General features: G+C 54.6%; 5 protein-coding genes across 5 annotated transcripts; 4 read left to right on the top strand and 1 right to left on the bottom strand.

Annotated features, from left to right (window-relative positions):
- Window positions 1–701: 701 nt before the first annotated feature.
- Window positions 702–1,970, bottom strand: BBA_06433 (uncharacterized protein; the record flags this gene model as incomplete). The annotated part of the gene is made up of 1 exon (XM_008601530.1): window positions 702–1,970. The coding sequence occupies one exon, from the start codon at window positions 1,968–1,970 to the stop codon at window positions 702–704; it is 1,269 nt and encodes a 422-aa protein (XP_008599752.1).
- Window positions 1,971–6,206: 4,236 nt separating this feature from the next.
- BBA_06432 (permease-like protein) lies at window positions 6,207–8,111 on the top strand (the record flags this gene model as incomplete). The annotated part of the gene is made up of 2 exons (XM_008601529.1): window positions 6,207–6,287; window positions 6,441–8,111. The coding sequence occupies 2 exons, from the start codon at window positions 6,207–6,209 to the stop codon at window positions 8,109–8,111; spliced, it is 1,752 nt and encodes a 583-aa protein (XP_008599751.1).
- A 990-nt stretch (window positions 8,112–9,101) lies between these two features.
- On the top strand, window positions 9,102–10,451 carry BBA_06431 (Intradiol ring-cleavage dioxygenase, core; the record flags this gene model as incomplete). Its single annotated transcript, XM_008601528.1, has 4 exons — window positions 9,102–9,646; window positions 9,708–9,785; window positions 9,865–10,362; window positions 10,421–10,451. 4 exons carry the CDS (start codon window positions 9,102–9,104, stop codon window positions 10,449–10,451), a joined length of 1,152 nt encoding a protein of 383 aa, XP_008599750.1.
- Window positions 10,452–13,444: 2,993 nt separating this feature from the next.
- BBA_06430 (uncharacterized protein) lies at window positions 13,445–15,117 on the top strand (the record flags this gene model as incomplete). Its single annotated transcript, XM_008601527.1, has 2 exons — window positions 13,445–14,007; window positions 14,091–15,117. 2 exons carry the CDS (start codon window positions 13,445–13,447, stop codon window positions 15,115–15,117), a joined length of 1,590 nt encoding a protein of 529 aa, XP_008599749.1.
- Window positions 15,118–15,801: 684 nt separating this feature from the next.
- On the top strand, window positions 15,802–17,666 carry BBA_06429 (uncharacterized protein; the record flags this gene model as incomplete). The annotated part of the gene is made up of 4 exons (XM_008601526.1): window positions 15,802–15,840; window positions 15,951–16,236; window positions 16,375–16,819; window positions 16,907–17,666. The coding sequence occupies 4 exons, from the start codon at window positions 15,802–15,804 to the stop codon at window positions 17,664–17,666; spliced, it is 1,530 nt and encodes a 509-aa protein (XP_008599748.1).
- Between the last annotated feature and the right edge of the window lie 450 nt (window positions 17,667–18,116).

Below are 18,116 nucleotides of genomic sequence, written 5' to 3'. Positions count from 1 at the left end.
GATTCCGGTCGGCAGGCTGACTGGGGCTACTTCTGTCTTGGCTGTAAAGAGGAGAAAAAGGAAGAAACGAGGCACTTCAGGATCAAATATACAAGAGAAGAGATATCGGGTCACATTGCAAGGTATGGTCCGGTGAGGGAGATGCCAAGGATACCCGGTAGGTTTGTCCATGTCACTGAAGACTAACAGCGAGATGAAGCTTCCAACTAAGAATTTACTGCTTCGCCTGTGACACTGCCTCTATGTCCTTGACTGTCCTTTCCCGTCCTTCACTTGCTCCTAACAACATGTATCTCCAAGTGCTCGACGAACCCACACAGCTTTCTACCATATCGCATTACCTATTTATCAACTCAACCGTGGGCCAACGTCGCCGAATAGCATCGTTTTCGGACCAAAAGTCACTGTGGTATAGGATACAAGGCACAGACACGGATGACTCACCTTTGCGATCTTGAATAACATTGATATAAGTCACATTATAGTTTTCGCAGTGCATCTATAAAAGTAGAGAATCTGTCTAGTGTACCCTATAAATCAATGACTCTTCGTGTGCTGCCAATCAAACAAGCTAAACGGGATAAGGTTTCTACCCATGCCAATATTCATCCGTCATCCATTGTCGTAAAAACTGCCATTGCCATTCTCTTTTGTCGTTACATCATCATCATTACAAGCATCCATCCGCTCTCGCCTCCTCATTACCGCGGCGCAGCCGCCTTCCTCAACATGTAATCCATGCCCGACTGCATCAGCTTGTGCCGTATATCGCTACCTCTGCCCTCACTCTTTGCCCGCCCGCCGCCGCCGCCGCCACTACTTCTTTCCTTGCCGCGATCCTGGCTATGATCCCGGCCTCGATCGCGACTACTGCTGCGACCACGATTTCGACCACCGCCGCCACCACCACCACCACCACCCTCGTCCTTTTTGGCAGCGCCGCCTCCGCCCATGAAGCCGTCCATCAGCGCGGCGCCAAGCGCGGCCGTTGCGACTTTGGCGCCTTTGGCACCGAGCCACTCGCCCTGCGCGCCGCGATTATTCATGGCGGCGGTGGCGCCGGCCGACAGCGCAGTGCGAGCGCCGGCCTGCACGAGCGGGTTCTGCCACCACTTGGCTGCCGTCTGCGCGGCGGGCATGGTCGAGCTGCGAACCTTGGCGCCAAAGCCCTTCGGAGCGGCGGCAGCGCCACCGCTGCTCACATGCTTTTCGCGGCCGCGGGGCGGCTCTGCGGCGGTGATATCCTTGCTTGAGTGCTTGACCTTGCCGTGGGAGCGCGAGCTGCTGCTGTGGCCGGCGTAACGGTCGCGGTCCGGAGCGTCGGCCAGGTCGCGCGTCTTGGTGCGGCTGCCGTGGGGAGGTGATGGGTCGTCGCGGCCACGGCTCTTGGTGTAGCCTCCGTGGCGGTCTCGGTCTCGGTCTCGGTCATCGCGTGCGGGGTACTCTCTGCTCTTGTGGTCTGGCGAAGAGCGTCTGTAGCGGCCAGGGTCTTCTGCCGTCTTGCTACGTTGGTGACGGCGGGGGTCGTCGTCGTAGCGGTCGCCACCACGGGGAGGGTGGTAATCCCGATCGTGGCGGGAGGGGCGCGGGTCCCTTACATCTCTCGCATTTCTGCCATCTTTCGTGTCTTTGGGATCTCTCGCGTCTCTGTGGTCTCTGGGATCGCGGCGTGGATCTCCACCGCGGCGGTCCTCGTAGCGGTAGGACGGCGGGGGAGAACGGGCGCGGCGCGGTTCATTTTGGCGGTGAGAAGGGCCACGAGGTGCATAGTCGTCTTCGCCACCGCGATATCTGCGGGCCGCGGCGGCGGCGCCTCTGTCGTCGAAGTCAGGGGGTGGGCCGCGGTGACGCTCCGATTTGCTGCGACGCGGAGGCGGCCCCGCGGGTCCAGCGTCGGCGGCGTCCCAGTAGGGCGGGTTGCGACCGTAATAGCCGTCTTGGGCATACGGGTCGTCGCGACGACGCGCCATGGTTTGTGTCGAGGTTGAAGTTGGTTTTGAGGGGAGTGGAAAAGGCTGTATGTGAGCGAGATATGTATGTGGCGTGCGTCTTCACCTCTAGCTATATTTATAGCGCGAGTGCTGATCAAACAAATCGGATCGAAGACGATCCGGGAGCGGGCGCGGGAGGGACAGGGTGGAAGTCAGCAATTAATACTCTTGCCCGGAGAATTTTCTTTTTCCGTCTCGCCTCGAAAGATATTCCAGTACTGGGCGATCCCATGCAGCGAAAAGCCACGAGGCAGCCAGAGGGAGAAAAGGGACCAGCTCAGGCGGCAGCGTAAATCAGGCGGTGGGCGCAGCCGGCGTGCAGCAAGCCAGCTACCTAGCCAGCACCGTGCGAGCGGTCTGGCGGCTGGCAAGGTAAAAAAAAGGCGCTGTCCGGCTGACGTCATAACGGCCAATGGCGTTGTCTGAGACTGCGCCAGCGGCCAATGTCGGCTGACGTCAAGAAGCAGACGACGGGAAAGAAGCGTAAAGACGGGACGAGAACATGGTCGATGTAGGCATTTTGTGCCACAGGGAAAAAGAGGCTTTGGTAGATGACAGTGTCAGGTATAAAATAGGATTCTGGCCTGAGCGGTTTGCCGTTTGCCTGGGCGGACCGTTTGCTGCCTAGTTCTGGAAACGCCGAGAAGAGCTGAGCGGGATATGTCTCAATGCGGCCACCGGTCAGCCACGGAAAAATACATTCACCAACATTGCACCAGAAAAGGCTACAGTGTCTCTACAAGACCACGTGCTGCATCACAGACTCTGTCAAATCTGAGAGAAATATCTGACGCTGCACAAAGGCGGAAAAAAAGAACGCAGAGACCTGTAACATGGTACTTTGTTGCAAAGTGGCGGCTCGGAGTGTTTGGTGTTTGTATGAAGCCTGAGCTTGGGCATACGGGACAGAATGGGCTGAAACTGTGTATTTGTCAAGTTGCGCGCCATGGTCACGGGAAAAGGGTGCGAGACTGCGACGTGCGAGTAGAACAAGTTGACAAGGTCGCAAGGACATGTCTTGCTTGTAGTGTCACATGCGGGCTGGAAGTGGTCGAAGCAGCGAGCTTGAAAACTGTGTCAGACAACCTGTTGAATACAAGTTACTCTGAACGGCACAGTGATTTGAAAATGCAGCTTAATAAATTTATGAAGGAGAGGAGGAGGAGTTGCGAGTACTGTGTGAGTACTGTGATGAAGTAGATGGATGTAATGTCTAGATCGGGACAGACATGAAAACCGGGGACCCCGATTGCTCGATGGACGTCGAAAGACGACAAGTGTGGCGCATGAATTGCAACGTTGGCTGACCCTGTAACTGGCAAAACCAAGTTGATTTGGTGGCCCACAGAGCATTCCAATCAATGTCTGCGACTTGGGCGACTCGTTCCAAGCCTGCCAACGTCGTACAAGCAAGGAGCTCGGGCGGCCACGTCGTCGCAACTTGGCAATTTCGCAGAATCATGACGACGATACCGGCCGTGTTTCCCCAGAAGAGGACTTTGTGCCGCGCAAGTGCCGGTCAGCGGGCACGCACAGATGCGGCGAGTGATGATGTGTCCTAGCCCGCAGGCGGCCGAGACTTGTAATATACGGGAACTAAGCTCCAGGACAATGGGAAATATGAAATGCGGGGGTTGTGTTGCTCCTCCGTCGCAAAATTTGCTTCGAGTTGAACAAGCAAAGCGGTAGAAAGTTTGAAAGCTAATAACTGCTCGTTTTATTCTCAAATTGGATGCAGGTGGACGTGGAGTGCAGCGGCAAGACTGGGGTGTGCATCTACAGATGGTGCCCCATTTGGGAGTGTAGCATCGTGAGAGACAGGCATACAAACAATGCAGATGGGCTCTGAAATGGACATATTCCGGACAGAGCCTATCGATGTGAGCTGTCGGGAGGCGCCGACTTCCACTGCGGCTAGCACAGACTCGGGAAGAGGGACAGGCGCGATAAAGCAGAGTGGCGGCGACGGCGTTGTCACCAAGAAATGGCTGAGAGGGGAAGGGTAGTAATTTGGCGTTTGGGCTCGTTTTATCAACACACGCGCTACAGCCGAGGTGTTGATATGAGGTGCAGGCAGGCAGGTTGTCACTTGTCTACTGGGGAGCGAGCGATAGCGATCGGTGGGGGGCGGACGGAGTAGGAAGGCGATGGTTGGATGGGCAATAATTTCTAAGTTGAGAGGTGCATCTGGTGCGTGGTGGGGATGCGAGGGGCCGATTTGACTGCGGCATCGGGATGCTGGATGATGGACAACGTTTTGATAGAGGTGTGGCTTTGGCTGCTCCATAGGAGGTTGGGAGGCACGAGGGTCCTGTATCCGTAGGAAGAGAGGAGATGCAAGCAGCCGAAGGTGCCAAGGCAAGAAGGGGTGGTGGTGGCGGGTGGAAGTACCAACGTTGTGTAATTGTGTGATGCAGGCGTTGGGTTTCAATGATTCACCCGTTCATTTGGGGGTTTATTAAATATTCAGATGCAGAGATTTGACACATCAGTAAGGCATGCAGCGACCGTGAGATGAATCTATAAAATGCCCGACAAGGTGGAAAATTGAATTCGGGGTGCAGCGTCACTGTGCATTTTATGTCGTCGGCCGTTGTGAGGCTGGGCCAGTGGGCCGAGGTAGGTATCAAGTATTAGCTGCACGGTACGCAACCTCTGAGCCGTTCTTTCGGAGCGACACGACCAACAGCATCTGCCAGCTTCCGAAGTGGGACAATTGTCCTCGAGTAGAATGAAAATGCCGTCTGTTGTCCGATTTGCACATGATTATTACCTCTTGTGCGACGGAGCAGGCATCACAGAGTCAAAGTACCTACGTGCCACCAACGACGGACAAGAAATGCCCACCGCGGAGAGGGCCAAGACTGGAGGCCAGGTTGTGTGGTTGACACTGCGCAGTGGTCATTTGGATGTAAATGCAAATGATTTTCCTTGCGCCATGGATCGAGGAGATTGATGTCTTGCATTGCCGCTCTTTTTATTTTTAGCAGTTGTTTGCTTGTCGGCAGGTTCGACTCTTCAGGGTCTCAACCCCGGCACGGTTATTAAGAAAAACCTGCGAAATAAATCCGTCCAGTGACAAGGCTGCTAAAAAGGCCAAAAAAGGCCCGCACTGGAGCTGAAAATCTTTATCAAGAGGCAGGCGTGTTGGACTTGCCACAAGCCACAACGCACCAACCAAACGCCACCAACAAACCGCCGGCCAAGCTGATAAGTACCTACGCACATACGCTAACTATGGGCAAGCATTCCAGACAAATCATTGCGTTTTCTCCAGCCAGCAGCCAGCGCTCTGTACAAGTCAATTGCTGTATCAGTGGATTCACCCGTCGAGAATCAGCATCATGAGTGGGCTTGTGTCGTTTTGCCTCCCTCTTCTTACTTACCCCACGGCTCGTCGCAGCTGGCAGACCGTTTGCCCACCCTCTGTTTGTCGAAGCTCCAGATTAATTTTTTCTCTTCTCCATGACGGAGTCTTTATTCTTGTCTCTTCTTTTCTCTCTAACTTACTAATTGCTTTCAACTCTCACCGTCTTGTCCATCTCATGTCGTCCTATTCTGATTCCATATGCAAGATTTCAAAAAGTCCTGCATCGCATTACACCGCTGCACACCATCACACGCACACTCCATCACCGCGCACCCAGCTGCACAGCAGATAGCCTGTTACGGCGCCCACTTCTCTTCACTTGGCTCCTCTCACTCCGCCCACACCCACCCGCCTATCTTTGCGCCCGGCTTTTTTTATCTTTTCTTTTTCAATCCCTCTCAATGGCATTCTACTTTCTTTATTACGCCTTTCAGTAGCCATCTACGTGTCGAGTCACACGTACTTTCCATCATCTCTTTCACTACTTCAACTCCGTCACCTCCGCATTCAAACCTAGTCTCGGCTCCGTTCCGCCCCGTCTGTCTACCTTATCTGGTAACAAGGCACACCACATCACACCCGCAACTCTGCGAAACTCAATTAAGCCCGACTCTTGCTGATAAGCCTCGTCGACGCCCTACTTATTCAAGACGTCAATATCTCTTTATACATGTATACCGTCTATCCAGATCATTGACATTGTCGCTTGCTGTTTCAACCACCCACGCCTCCTCTCGCTCCAAAGTCGACTTGCTATAAAGACGGCCCTCTCCGATAGTCGCCCACAATCAATTGCTTCAGCACCTCGTGATTGACTGTCACTATATTATTGCTATTGCTTCAACATGGGCTGGGCTGACAAGGTCGACTCGCGCGTTGCCAAGAGTTTCGTCGGCCGTTGGTTCCGTCTCGATGGCTCCGGTCATGTAAGTCTCTCCAGTCACGACACACTGGACAACTACGCAACCCTATTCAGAACACTCGCACCAATTTAATATGTGCCATCTTGTTTAATCTATTACGTCCCGAAGACAAACACTAATTTCACCTACACACTATGTACTAACTCGTATCACCAGCCCCGCGAGCGCAAAGGCTCCTACTTCCTCACCGAGATGCGCGCCGGCCTCACCACCTTCTTCGCCATGGCCTACATCCTAGCCGTCAACTCGTCCATCGTCTCCGAGTCGGGCGGCACCTGCGTCTGCAACGCCGGCCCCGATGATCCCCTTTGCAACGCCGACCAGGACTATGCCATCTGCGTCCTGGCCATTAAGCGTGACGTCGTTACTGCCACCGCCGCCATCTCCGCCATTGCCACCTTTTTCGTCGGCCTCCTCGCCAACATGCCCGTCGGCATTGCGCCAGGCATGGGCCTCAACGCCTATTTCGCATACACCGTCGTCGGCTTCCACGGCTCCGGACCCGTGCCGTACAAGGTCGCGCTGACAGCCATCTTTGTCGAGGGCTTCATCTTCTTCGGCCTCGCCCTGTTTGGTATGCGCCAGTGGCTGGCCCGCGCCATCCCAGCGTCTATTAAGCTCGCCACCGGCGTCGGCATTGGCCTCTACCTCACCCTCATCGGATTGACCTACAGCAACGGCATCGGCGTCATCGTCGGCGCTCAGGCCACGCCCGTCGAGCTCGCCGGCTGCCACCCCGCCAACCGCGACCCCAAGACGGGCACCTGTCCTGGCTCCGACAAAATGCGCAATCCGACCATGTGGGTTGGAATCTTCTGCGGCGGCATCCTCACCGTCATGCTCATGATGTACCGCGTCAAGGGCGCCGTTATTGCCGGCATCCTCCTCGTCAGCATCATCTCCTGGCCGCGCCCGACCCCCGTCACCTACTTCCCCCATACGCCCGTCGGCGACGACGCCTTTGACTTTTTCAAAAAGGTCGTCACGTTGCACCCCATCAAACATATACTCGACGTGCAGGAGTGGAATGTCAGCGAGTACGGCGGCCAGTTTGGTCTCGCCCTCATCACGTTCCTCTACGTCGACATTCTCGACTGCACCGGCACCCTCTACTCCATGGCCCGCTTCGCCGGCCTCATCGACCCTGTCACCCAGGACTTTGAGGGCTCTACCCTCGCCTACATGACCGACGCGCTCTGCATCTCCATAGGCGCCGTGTTTGGTCTGCCCCCCGTCACGGCCTTTGTCGAGTCGGGCGCCGGCATCACCGAGGGCGGCAAGACGGGCCTCACTGCCATGATGACGGGTTTCTGCTTCTTCATCGCCATCTTCTTCGCCCCCATCTTTGCCTCTATCCCGCCCTGGGCTACCGGCTGCGTCCTCATCATTGTCGGCTCCATGATGGCTACAGCCGTCGTCGAGATCAATTGGAAGTACCTCGGTGACGCCGTCCCCGCCTTTCTCACCATTGCCCTCATGCCCTTTAGCTATTCCATCGCCGACGGCCTTATTGCGGGTGTCATGTCCTACATTATCCTCAACGGCTCCGTCTGGGTCATCAAGAAGATCTCGGGCGGCCGCATCCTCCCACCCAACTACGAGGAGCGCTCCGGCTGGACCTACAAGATTCCCGGTGGTGTTCTGCCGCCCTGGATGGTGCGTCTGTCCAAGGGCGACAAGAAGTTCTGGAGAGATGAGCCCCGTGTGACGACCGCAACATTGACGCCAAAGGAGGCCGACCTTGCGTCGAATCACGGCTCCGAGCATGACCAGCCCACACCGGCTCCAGCTACGACCATCTCCGAAGCCCATCCGAAACAGCAATAGTATCGTGATGCTTTCAAAGGTCGTGACTGCAAGCTTTCTCTTTCTCGTTTCACTCTCGCCAGTGATGTTATTTCTGAACACTCTTGCGCGCTCGATACCCTACTTCCGAGCCTGGTGTCCGCCAGTGATGTTGCTCAATACGCAAGAGTTTTCGAAATCTGGCTTTTTTTCTTCTTTTTTCTCTGGTGATGTTGCTTTTACCCGATTTCAACATTCATCATTCCCTTCTTTACATTTGCTTTGCATCGCGTTATTGGATACACAGATACAAGCTTCTTTCATCTGGTTGTGGTGGGTGTGGTGTTTTTGGATTAAGGAATTTGGGACAGCGATTTCAAAGATTTGCGTTTTTGAACCGGTGGCTTGCATGAGCTGTGTGCTCTTACTCGACAGATCTTTTTTTGTATACGGCAATATTTTGCAATCTTGCATATAGCTTCAATGACGATCATGCTTATTCGCCAATTTGCGCAACAATCTGCCTTTGTATCTGAAGGTCCAGCTCGGAGACGTTGTGATGTCATTGCCGCTTCAAGATTACCAACGCAGGCAGCACGTAAATAGATACTCGAATTCGCACTTGATCGAGAAAACAATGCAATAAAGTTCAGCTTGTATACCAGGTCTCAACGGACTATAATTGAGGAATTCGGCGGACTCCGACAAGCATTCACGCTACTGGCGAATCACAGCGCCTACAATGTGCCATTCTTCAGCAGTGCCCCTCCCCCGCATGCACATGCTCACGGCTATCAACGGCGCCATCCCGTTAGTTTTTCTCCCCTGCCTCTCGCCATTGTGTTTTTTGTATTTTCTGAAACACGATCCCGTTCGTTTTTCCTTTAGGGCTACTTTAAGGTTTGCACCGGCCTTTATACCCCTTTATATCGGCATTTTGACGACGCGCCACTCCCCCGCCCACGTTCAACGCCCCCATCACGAAGACGACAAGGACGACATCGATTCACACACAATCACCACCCGTCCGCCATGGCGCCCCCCGACACCTCCTCCATATCCATGGACCTCCCCATTGTCGACATGGACGTGTACCTCGCCCACGGCCCCTCGTCGCCCGCCGCCCACGCCGAGTGCGCCAAAGCCGCCGCGGCGCTCATCAACTACGGGGCGCTCGTCCTGCGCGACTCGCGCGTCGCCGCCCGCGACAACGACGACTTTCTCGACCTCCTGGAAGACTACTTTGCGCAGCCGGTCGAGGCCCTGCGCCGCGACGAGCGGCCGGAGCTGAGCTACCAGATTGGCGCCACGCTGGAGAATACGGAAAAGCCAAAGTGCGCCGTCGACGAGCCGTGCCTGGACGTGATTGCGCGGCTGGACCCGGACCAGCGGCCGCTGGACATTAGCGGGCACAGCCCGGATCCAAAGTGCAGGTTCTTTTGGAGGATGGCCGAGGAGCCGCCGTACGAGACGCAGTTTCCGGGGCTGAATACGGAGAATGTGGTGCCGCAGGAGCCCGGGTTGCGGGAGCGCTGGACGCCCGTTATGGACCGCTGGGGCAACTGCATGAAGACTGCGTGAGAAAAGCCCAACCTGGGGCACGGTACCTGGCGACTGTTTGAGACTGACTCATTTTAGGGTATCGACGCTCTCTGAAATGGCCGCCATTGGCCTCGGTCTTGAGCGGACCTTTTTCAGCGACGCCGGCCGTTACGGGTTCGTCCTCACAACTCTCTCTCTCTCTCTCTCTTTCCCTCATTCTTCACATTTCACTCGCTCATCTTTCTTTTTATAGCCCTCACCTCCTCGCCCCGACCGCGTCAGACCTGACCAAATACGGCACGCAAGACACCATCCTCGCCGGTTTTCACACGGACCTCAACTTCCTTACCATCCACGGCCGCAGCCGCTACCCGGGCCTCAACATCTGGGCGCGCAACACGGGCCGACGCATTCCCGTGCGCATGCCCCCCGGCAACTACCTCCTCGTGCAGGCCGGCAAGCAGCTCGAGCACATCACCGGCGGCCTCATCAAGGCAGGGTTCCACGAAGTCACGGTCAACGAGGCGACCGTGGCGACGATGCAGAAACGCGCGGTGGAGAAGCCGGATAGGCCGCAGATTCGCATCTCGAGCACGCTGTTTTGGCATTTGAATTCGGATTTTGATTTGAAGCCGGTGGAGGAGCTCAAGGAGAGAGCGAGGGAGCTGAGGGAGGAGAGGGAAGGGGCCGGAGGGGATGAGGGGGCGGAGGCGGAGTATCCAGCGATGAAGGTTGGGCATCAGGTGCAAAGGTATGTGGTTTTTTGATTGCAAGGGTGAGGATGAAGTTGCGCTAACTTGGATTTTCAGTGAATTGAAGCACATTGCCCTGATGGTTTGAGTTGGGGTGGGAGAGGTGTTATCCTGTATATAGTGGCAGCCCTCACGAAGGGCAAGGACAAGGCCTTTCTCGCTTTTGCCGAGCATCTCAACGGCTGCGTGTATCGACCCGCTCAATTACCAATGTTTGTCCCAAAATCTGTGATTTTGATTTTTGGAGGTCGACGCGTGTATAAAAGTGAGTGAGGGGAAATGAACAACGCGCCCAGCAGGCGTGACTTGAACAGTAAAGACGAACAGTAAAGACCAAACTCAAAAAATCCATAACCTTTCTACTCAGGATGAACAAACGTGAGAGACCTGTGCAGCGTTATAGCAGAACATGCCACAGATCTAACCTGCAGATAGCTGCATTCGTCCCGATCTAGACGAGAATATTGTCAGCACACCGATCAATATATTAGAACTTTTTTCTGCAGACTGGCGATCATATCACATCGAATCAATAGACATTGCGACCGTGGTGAAGATCTCGCTGGGGTGCTCGGCCAGTCCGGCTGGCTACTCAGCAGTCTATATTCTGGCTCAAAATCATTAGCGTCGCCAGCATACAACTTTCCTCTCTCCACACAGTCGGCGCCTCATGCAACGAAACTTGTAGTCCGTCGCAGCACCATGGCAAGGTCAAAGCCAAATATGCCCCGGGTTCGGGCGTCTCACTCGAAATCCCGTCAAGGATGTCACGCATGCAAGTACGGTTTGCCCTTGTCCCTCGCGCTCGCCTGAGCAGCAGAGGAAGAGCAGGTCCTTGCTTCTCTCTACCAGGCGCATCAGTGCCCGGCGCGACCCGGGTAACTTGACTAACGTGTTGACTTTTTCCGTTTTCCTTTAGAAAAAGGCATGTAAAGTGCGACGAGACTCAGCCAGCATGCCTTCGATGTATCCGAAATGGGCGAACCTGCACGCCTCACGACACCACCAGCAGGCCAACGATCCGCCAGCAGAGGCAGTTCAGATTCATGTGCTTTTCCGGGCCTGCCAATTCTTTTGCCGTGCAAGATGACTCCATCATGGCCCTGGAATATTTCTACACCCGGACCCTGCCGCTCTTTGACGTCTCGGAGCCGAATTTCCTCTGGCAGTCGTTGCGGCGAGACGCCCCGAGCGACCAGTCTATGTGCTACGTCGCAGCCGCCCTCGGCCTCGAGCATATGCACATGGCGCGGGAATCTGTGCATGACTATCGCGAAAACTCCTGTCGCTTAAATGGCCGCGCGCTGCGTTCAATGCAGAAACGCCTGACTACGCAGTCGCCAGCGCAGATTGCCGCGGCCGCCTTTTTGTCCTTGTTGATGGCGATTTTGCAGGGCCTGGGAGGGCGGCAAAGCGACATGCTTGTCCATTTGCGATGCGGCTCTGCCATTGCGCAGCAAGGCATGAAAGCCTACGGCAAAATGGCCAGCCCAGAACTGGGCGAGACTCTCCGGCTATTAAGAAAATACTGCATTTCTACCATGGTTTTCGATTCAATTGGCATAGAGGCTGACAAGACGGCAGCCATAATGAAAAGCGAGTTTGCGTTGATCGACGACTTGCCTTTGGGCTGGGATCAGAACCATCATACACTGGCAGCAGAGGTGGATGCACTTGTCGAGGAGCTGATGCAGTTCATGCGAGGCTTTCGGTCGCCCCAGCATGATGCTCATGGCAATATTATCGCGGTGCATACACATACACGCGCGCACCCTTGCTACAACCCGTTCTCTAGGCCGATTCTATCTAGGCTTGCTGCAAAACAGTCTATGCTCGAGCTTGCTCTAGAAGCAAGGCTGTACACAAATCCAGTCGCAGAAGGTGCGTCGATCCTGTTGCAATTTGCACTGCCTCAGTGTCTATTGGTCAAGATATATCTCCGCTGCTGTTGCTACAAGCAAAGCAGCTTCGAGGATGAACTGCCCATCTTTCAAAGAATTGTCGACTTGGAAAGAGCGAGTTTATTATCCTTGCGTGACTCTCAGAAACACATTTCTGCTATGCCCTTCTCGCTTGGACTTGGAGCTATTGGCTGCCTCGTGTCGGTAGTAAGGCTCTGTCCCGTCACCCAAACTCGACACGAGGCAGTCGAATTACTTGACCTGTGTCCACCGACAGAGGGTTTATGGTCTGTTGAGCTTGCACGGCGTCTCTGCACTACCATTCTGGAATTTGAGAAACAACTGGCGGCAGCGGCGGGGAATGGCATTGACTCAGCACCGTCGCAACTCACTCCAAGACAGTGCAGAGTGAGCTATCACAACTTTGGTGCTGAATCAGAGCGGGTTGTCACAACAGTCCGCTTGTTTCGCAGCATGGGAAACACGGAAACCCTCAATTATGAGGATGTGATGCTCTCGGGCCCGTCAAAACCGAACAGCACTCGGACCTCGGCGCCCACGGAAAGGCCTGTGATTGAGTGGCTTTCTTGGCAGGGATAAAAGGTTCGCGGTTCACTGGCGTACAATTATGTCAATAGAAATGTACATACGCAGACAATTTGGGATCCGTCAACTGAACGTGGGTGATCGATATTATGCAGTGTGTGCAGCGCAGCGTATCAGCCACTTACAACACTACTGGCAAAGAAACAGGGTCGATGATGCATGCGCCACGGCATATCCGGGTCCAATATTATACCAGCCCCAGACTTTTCCCCGGCAATAGAGATAGCCAATCATGACCAAAGAAGACCAAGCCACCGGAAAGAGGAGAGAAATTCCCCAGTGAATGATGAGTTGGGCGCACTTGTCGGCAAGATGGCCCGCACCGCACATGGCAAGCGTCTATGCCAGGAAAGGAAATGTCGATACGACCTACAGCCACAATCCACACCAACCCCACAAACCACAAGGTCATGGCAGGCTTGCAGGTCCATGTCAATTGGAAAAAGTCGATATAAATCGATCACTCCGCAACCTTGACTTGGTGGCCCCTGTTCTGAGATGCTATAACACAGTTTTTCACTTTCATTTTTACCATCTCACGTCGACACGGCTTAACTCTTCCAAGAAACAAAACATGCGTTGCTCGCCACTTACAAGTCTTGGTACGCTCCTGCTCATCGCCTTGCCTGCGCTGGGAACATCGACTTCTCGCAGGATTGATGAAGAAAGCTTCGCGTCGGCCAAGGAGCTCTTTGCAATCAACCAGCATATTGGAGGAGCTGGCTTGCGCGGCACAGCTAGCGCGAGGCAGAATGCACTGATTGACTGGCTTGATGGACAGCTGCGACAAGTCTCTGGTCTTGACTTGTCCTACAACTCTTTTAATTTGACGAGGTGGGAGCCGCAGCAGGACAACCTGGGCGAATCTGCTTCACTGAAGCTTCTGTATCCGGGGGCGTGCTCCAACACGCTCAGTGTCGCTGGCGCCATACCATATACTCGAGTTACCAACGGCAATCCTGTCAAGGCTGAACTTTTGTACGTTGCGCAAGGGACAAAACTGTCGACCGTCAATGCGACAAACAAGATTATTATACGCGACGTCGCGTTTCAGTCTGTTCCTTTTTCACTTCTTTTCGCCGTGAGCAACTTTCGAACTGCCGATCTGGATAGCGTGGTCAAGGGCAACTACTCGCGGTATGTGTGACTGTTTTTTTTTTTTTTTCGAACATTTTCTGCGCAGAAAAGTGCTAATCCTTTGCTCTCTACACCGCCTCAAGACCGTATACTGCAAATTTTGACGATGAAATCATCGATGCGACAGCCGCCGGTGCCCTCGGCATCATCTTTGCATGGAACGTGCCGCAAAAATACGTGCAGTCGTATTTTGACCCCCACGAGGGAACCATGTATCGAATTCCCGGCGTCTTTGTCGGCGTGGAAGTCGCAGAAAACCTGAAAGAGGCCGCGTCGCAGGGTCTAACCGCAGAGCTAGACGTTTGCGGCGAGATGAATCCGTCGACGACCAAGGAGATATTTGCCACGCTGCCGGGAATGACCCCGGATACTGTCATTGTCACCTCCCACACCGACGGCAACACATGGATCCAAGACAATGGCGTCTCTGGCGTGCTGGCTCTTGCGCGGTACTTTGCAGCGCAGCCCCTCTCCTCGCGCAACAAGACGCTGCATTTTGTCTTTACGTCGTCGCATTTGCACTACAGCACAGACGGCAACGCGATGCTCGCCAAGCGTCTGGACCAAGGCTACGACAATGGAAACACGGCCCTTGTTTTCCCGCTCGAACACATGGGCGCCAGAGAGATACTCCCCACTCCTAGACTGGACAGGCATCTCCGCGGCCAGGACCTCGCCTACACGGGTAAAGGCGAAGTCACGCTTTGGGCCGTGGGACCGTCTGATGCACTGCGCGACGCAGTCATTGATGCTGTCAAGTACCGAAAACTGGACCGCATGTCGATTATGCCGGGGATAGGCCTTCCAAACGCAACCGTCGTGCCCGAGTATCAGTCGTTTGGCGGAGTTGGCACGCCGTACCACGTGGCTCTTGTTCCGACCATGGCGATTGTTGCTGGGCCGTGGTCGCTGTGGGCGCCGTACTTTGGAGCTGATGCTGTGGATTTTGACCGCCTTTGGCAGCAATTACTGGCGGTCGGGGATGTGCTATTGAGGGTGGATGGGCTCTCTAGAGAAGAGATTGCAGGCGGCTATCTCGAGTACAGACGGCAACGGGCGGCTGGCAAGCCTACTGCATATCAAAAGCCGATACCTGAATTTGCGCCTTGAGAAGTCTGCTTTATGTATAAAACTCATCTTCGATAAATACAATCTTACTGCCATATTCTTGTAGTGTTGTCATTATCTTAATCATTGCTTTGAGCCCTCACTAAATAAGGGTAAACTCGAGGGTCGTTGCAGTTGGCAGGTCTGCGCCTGGAATTTATGACAACTACAACTCAAAGAGAGGGAAGACTTGTGTGGCGCAGTGTCTGGGATAGCCTCGTCTTGTACAGTGCTCAGGATGCGAAAGAAGTTGTTCAAGTCTTAGCCTTTAAGATAATATAAGCTAAAAGGCTATTCAAGCTAAACATATTATTATTAATCATATATGTTTTACAGTTTATATCTATTTCTGTACATGCCCTACTATGCGGCCTAGATAGTCTATTTTACTACTTGGCATAATCTAGCACAGTTTGTCTCATGTACTACCGTAATACCCTAGGAAGCTGATGGTTCAGCCGATATTGCTCCGCCGACTTCCCCTCACGGAAACGTAATAACTGCACATCTGCTCCCTTCAATATCGCCCCCACGGCTTCAGGAATCCGTAAAACCCCCAACGTGAGTCCACTTTTGGCCTTTTATGCTGCCCCGGCCCGGATCTGGCTCGGATAGTGGAGACCAACGCGGCGACGACCCGGCCCCGGAGTCGACGCACAAAAAGATGGATGTGACGCGGAAAAAGGCATGGGCAAGCCGATCCAGGACGGGGTGCAAGACATGTCGGTGAGCATTTTTATTTTCCATTTTCATCTTTGTCTGTTCCTGCGCTTTTATAACTTATTTCTGATCTGCCCCATTTCTTTGTACATGTGCTGTGCTGCTGCAAATTACAGTTTGCTAACGCGTGCATTGACCAACCTAGCGCCCGCCGTGTCCGGTGCGACGAGGAACGGCCGGAATGCCGGCGATGCGTCAGAGGCGGCCACGGGTGCCGCGGCTACGCGTTGCCTGCGCCGGGTGCGTCCATTCTCGCCATCTCTAGTAAGCCGAGTCGTGAGGCCACCGCGGAGCAGCACGCCGACGAGCAAGAGGCGTGCTGGGCCTTGGCACGCCGCCCGGAAAAGCCCGTTATTGAAATCGACCCTCCGTACTGGGACTACATGCAAGCCGTCCAATTCTGTACGCCCGCGTTTCCCCCCCTTCTACTTTGATCGTTTCTTCCGCGCTCTCCCTTTCAAAGAGATCTCCTGCTGGCAAAGGAAAAGGGGCAAAAAAAGAACAGAAAGACTAACGTTGTTCGCGACAAATGTCCGCCAGACCACAACTGCGTTCGGGCATGGCGGCCCAAGCAGTTTGGCGTCGTGCAGGCGCCGACGCTCAGCGACGACACGCACCCGGCCAACTTTGTCGGGCGGCAGCTGGCGCACTACATCAAGATGGTGTCGCTGCGGCGCGGCGCGCTGCTGCTGCCGGGCTGCGACCGGCGCTTCGCGGCGCTGTGGTCGAGCTACGCGAGCACCATGCTCCAGATCATCGGGCTCATCAACTTTTTCATCCGCGGCGGCACATTTGCGGGGGGCCGCAACTACATTTACTCGTGCCTGTACACGCTGATGCGGCTGGACCTCCCCGCGCACTGGTCGCTGTGGCACGCGCACATTCGCGGCAGCATCGCGTATGTGGAATCGATTGGCGGCGTGACGGGGATGCTGACGTCGGGAAGGACGTATGGCCCGCCGATAGGATTCACTCGCATGTTATCGTAAGTGGCAGAAAAGATTCCATTATTGGGTTATCAATGAATGACTATGTAGGTACGACGGGTGTTGACTTGAGAGTTTTTATTTAGAGAAGCCATCATGTTTAGCACGACGACGCCGGCGAGGATGCAGATTACAGACTACTACCACTTTACCGATCAGGAGATGCGCATCATTCTTCTCGGCGAGTACGACTGCGACATGCCCGCACCGATGGATCTTCGAATAGCCATATTCAAAATCAATCGACTACGCTTCGCAGCCGCCACCGCCACCAAATCCACACCGGCCGCCGCCGCCGCCGCCGCCGCCGCCCTCACGCCGCTCGTGCACCGCCAGCTCAACGACATCGACGCCGCCGACGTTGACGACTGGTGCATGAACAATGCCGTCTACGGACTCGAGCACAGCCTGAGCCTCGCCCGTATATTCCGCCTCGCCGTCCGCCTCTTTGCGCTGCTTACCCTGCCCCGCTCCGCCACGACATCGTGGGCACGCGCCGTCCTTGCGCCCGACGAAGACGAAAACGATCCGTACCGCAGTGTATGCGCCGCGCAACGGACGGAGCTGCTGGCGCGCATGCGGGCGCTCTTTCCGCAGCTAGAGTACCAGCCTAACCTGCGGTGGCCCATGGTCGTGGCGGGTGTGGCGACGGCGACGGCGACGGCGGACGGTAGTGCGGCGGCGGCGGCGGCTGATAAGGCGTTTATAGCTGAGAGCCTGCGCATTATCTGGGAGCAGCCGGTCGTGGCGTGTGGCCCGATGAGGTGCAGAGAGCTGCTGCAGAGGTTCTGGGCGTCGGGCAAGACGGAGTGGGAGGAGTGCTTTGTCGAGCCGGTGCCGTGCTGACAACAAAAAAAAAAAAGATTGTTTGTTTTGTACATTTACATGTACATGATTTATGGCGATACTGTCGAGTTCAAGAGTTTTTTGATCGCTATTTTATTCACAACAAAAGGAGTATACCCGTCTTTTATCTGTTTCCTTGCACACCACCGCCGCGGACAAGATGTACAGGAACCAAGTCGATTGGCCTTTAGCAGAGTCGCGTGCACACGAGAGAGGCGTCCGGACACAAGGCCATCATTTCCCTTGCAGAGACTCTACATCATCATGAGAAGAAAAAAACTACCGTTATGAGAGAGGATGCTGTCAGAGCGATTCTGTCAAGACTTTCAAGCTGAAACTTGTTTGTTCAAAAAAAAAAAGCTCTCCTGTTTTGAAAAGATTTTCTTTAAAATATGCTGTCACCCGAAATTCACGCTTGAGAAAAGTTGTCCCGTTGTACAAGGATTTGTC

This window comes from Beauveria bassiana (assembly GCF_000280675.1).
Source record: "Beauveria bassiana ARSEF 2860 unplaced genomic scaffold BBA_S00019, whole genome shotgun sequence".
Lineage (NCBI taxonomy): Eukaryota > Fungi > Ascomycota > Sordariomycetes > Hypocreales > Cordycipitaceae > Beauveria > Beauveria bassiana.
Note: the sequence above shows the minus strand (reverse complement) of the source record. Positions and strands in the feature narration are given on the sequence as shown.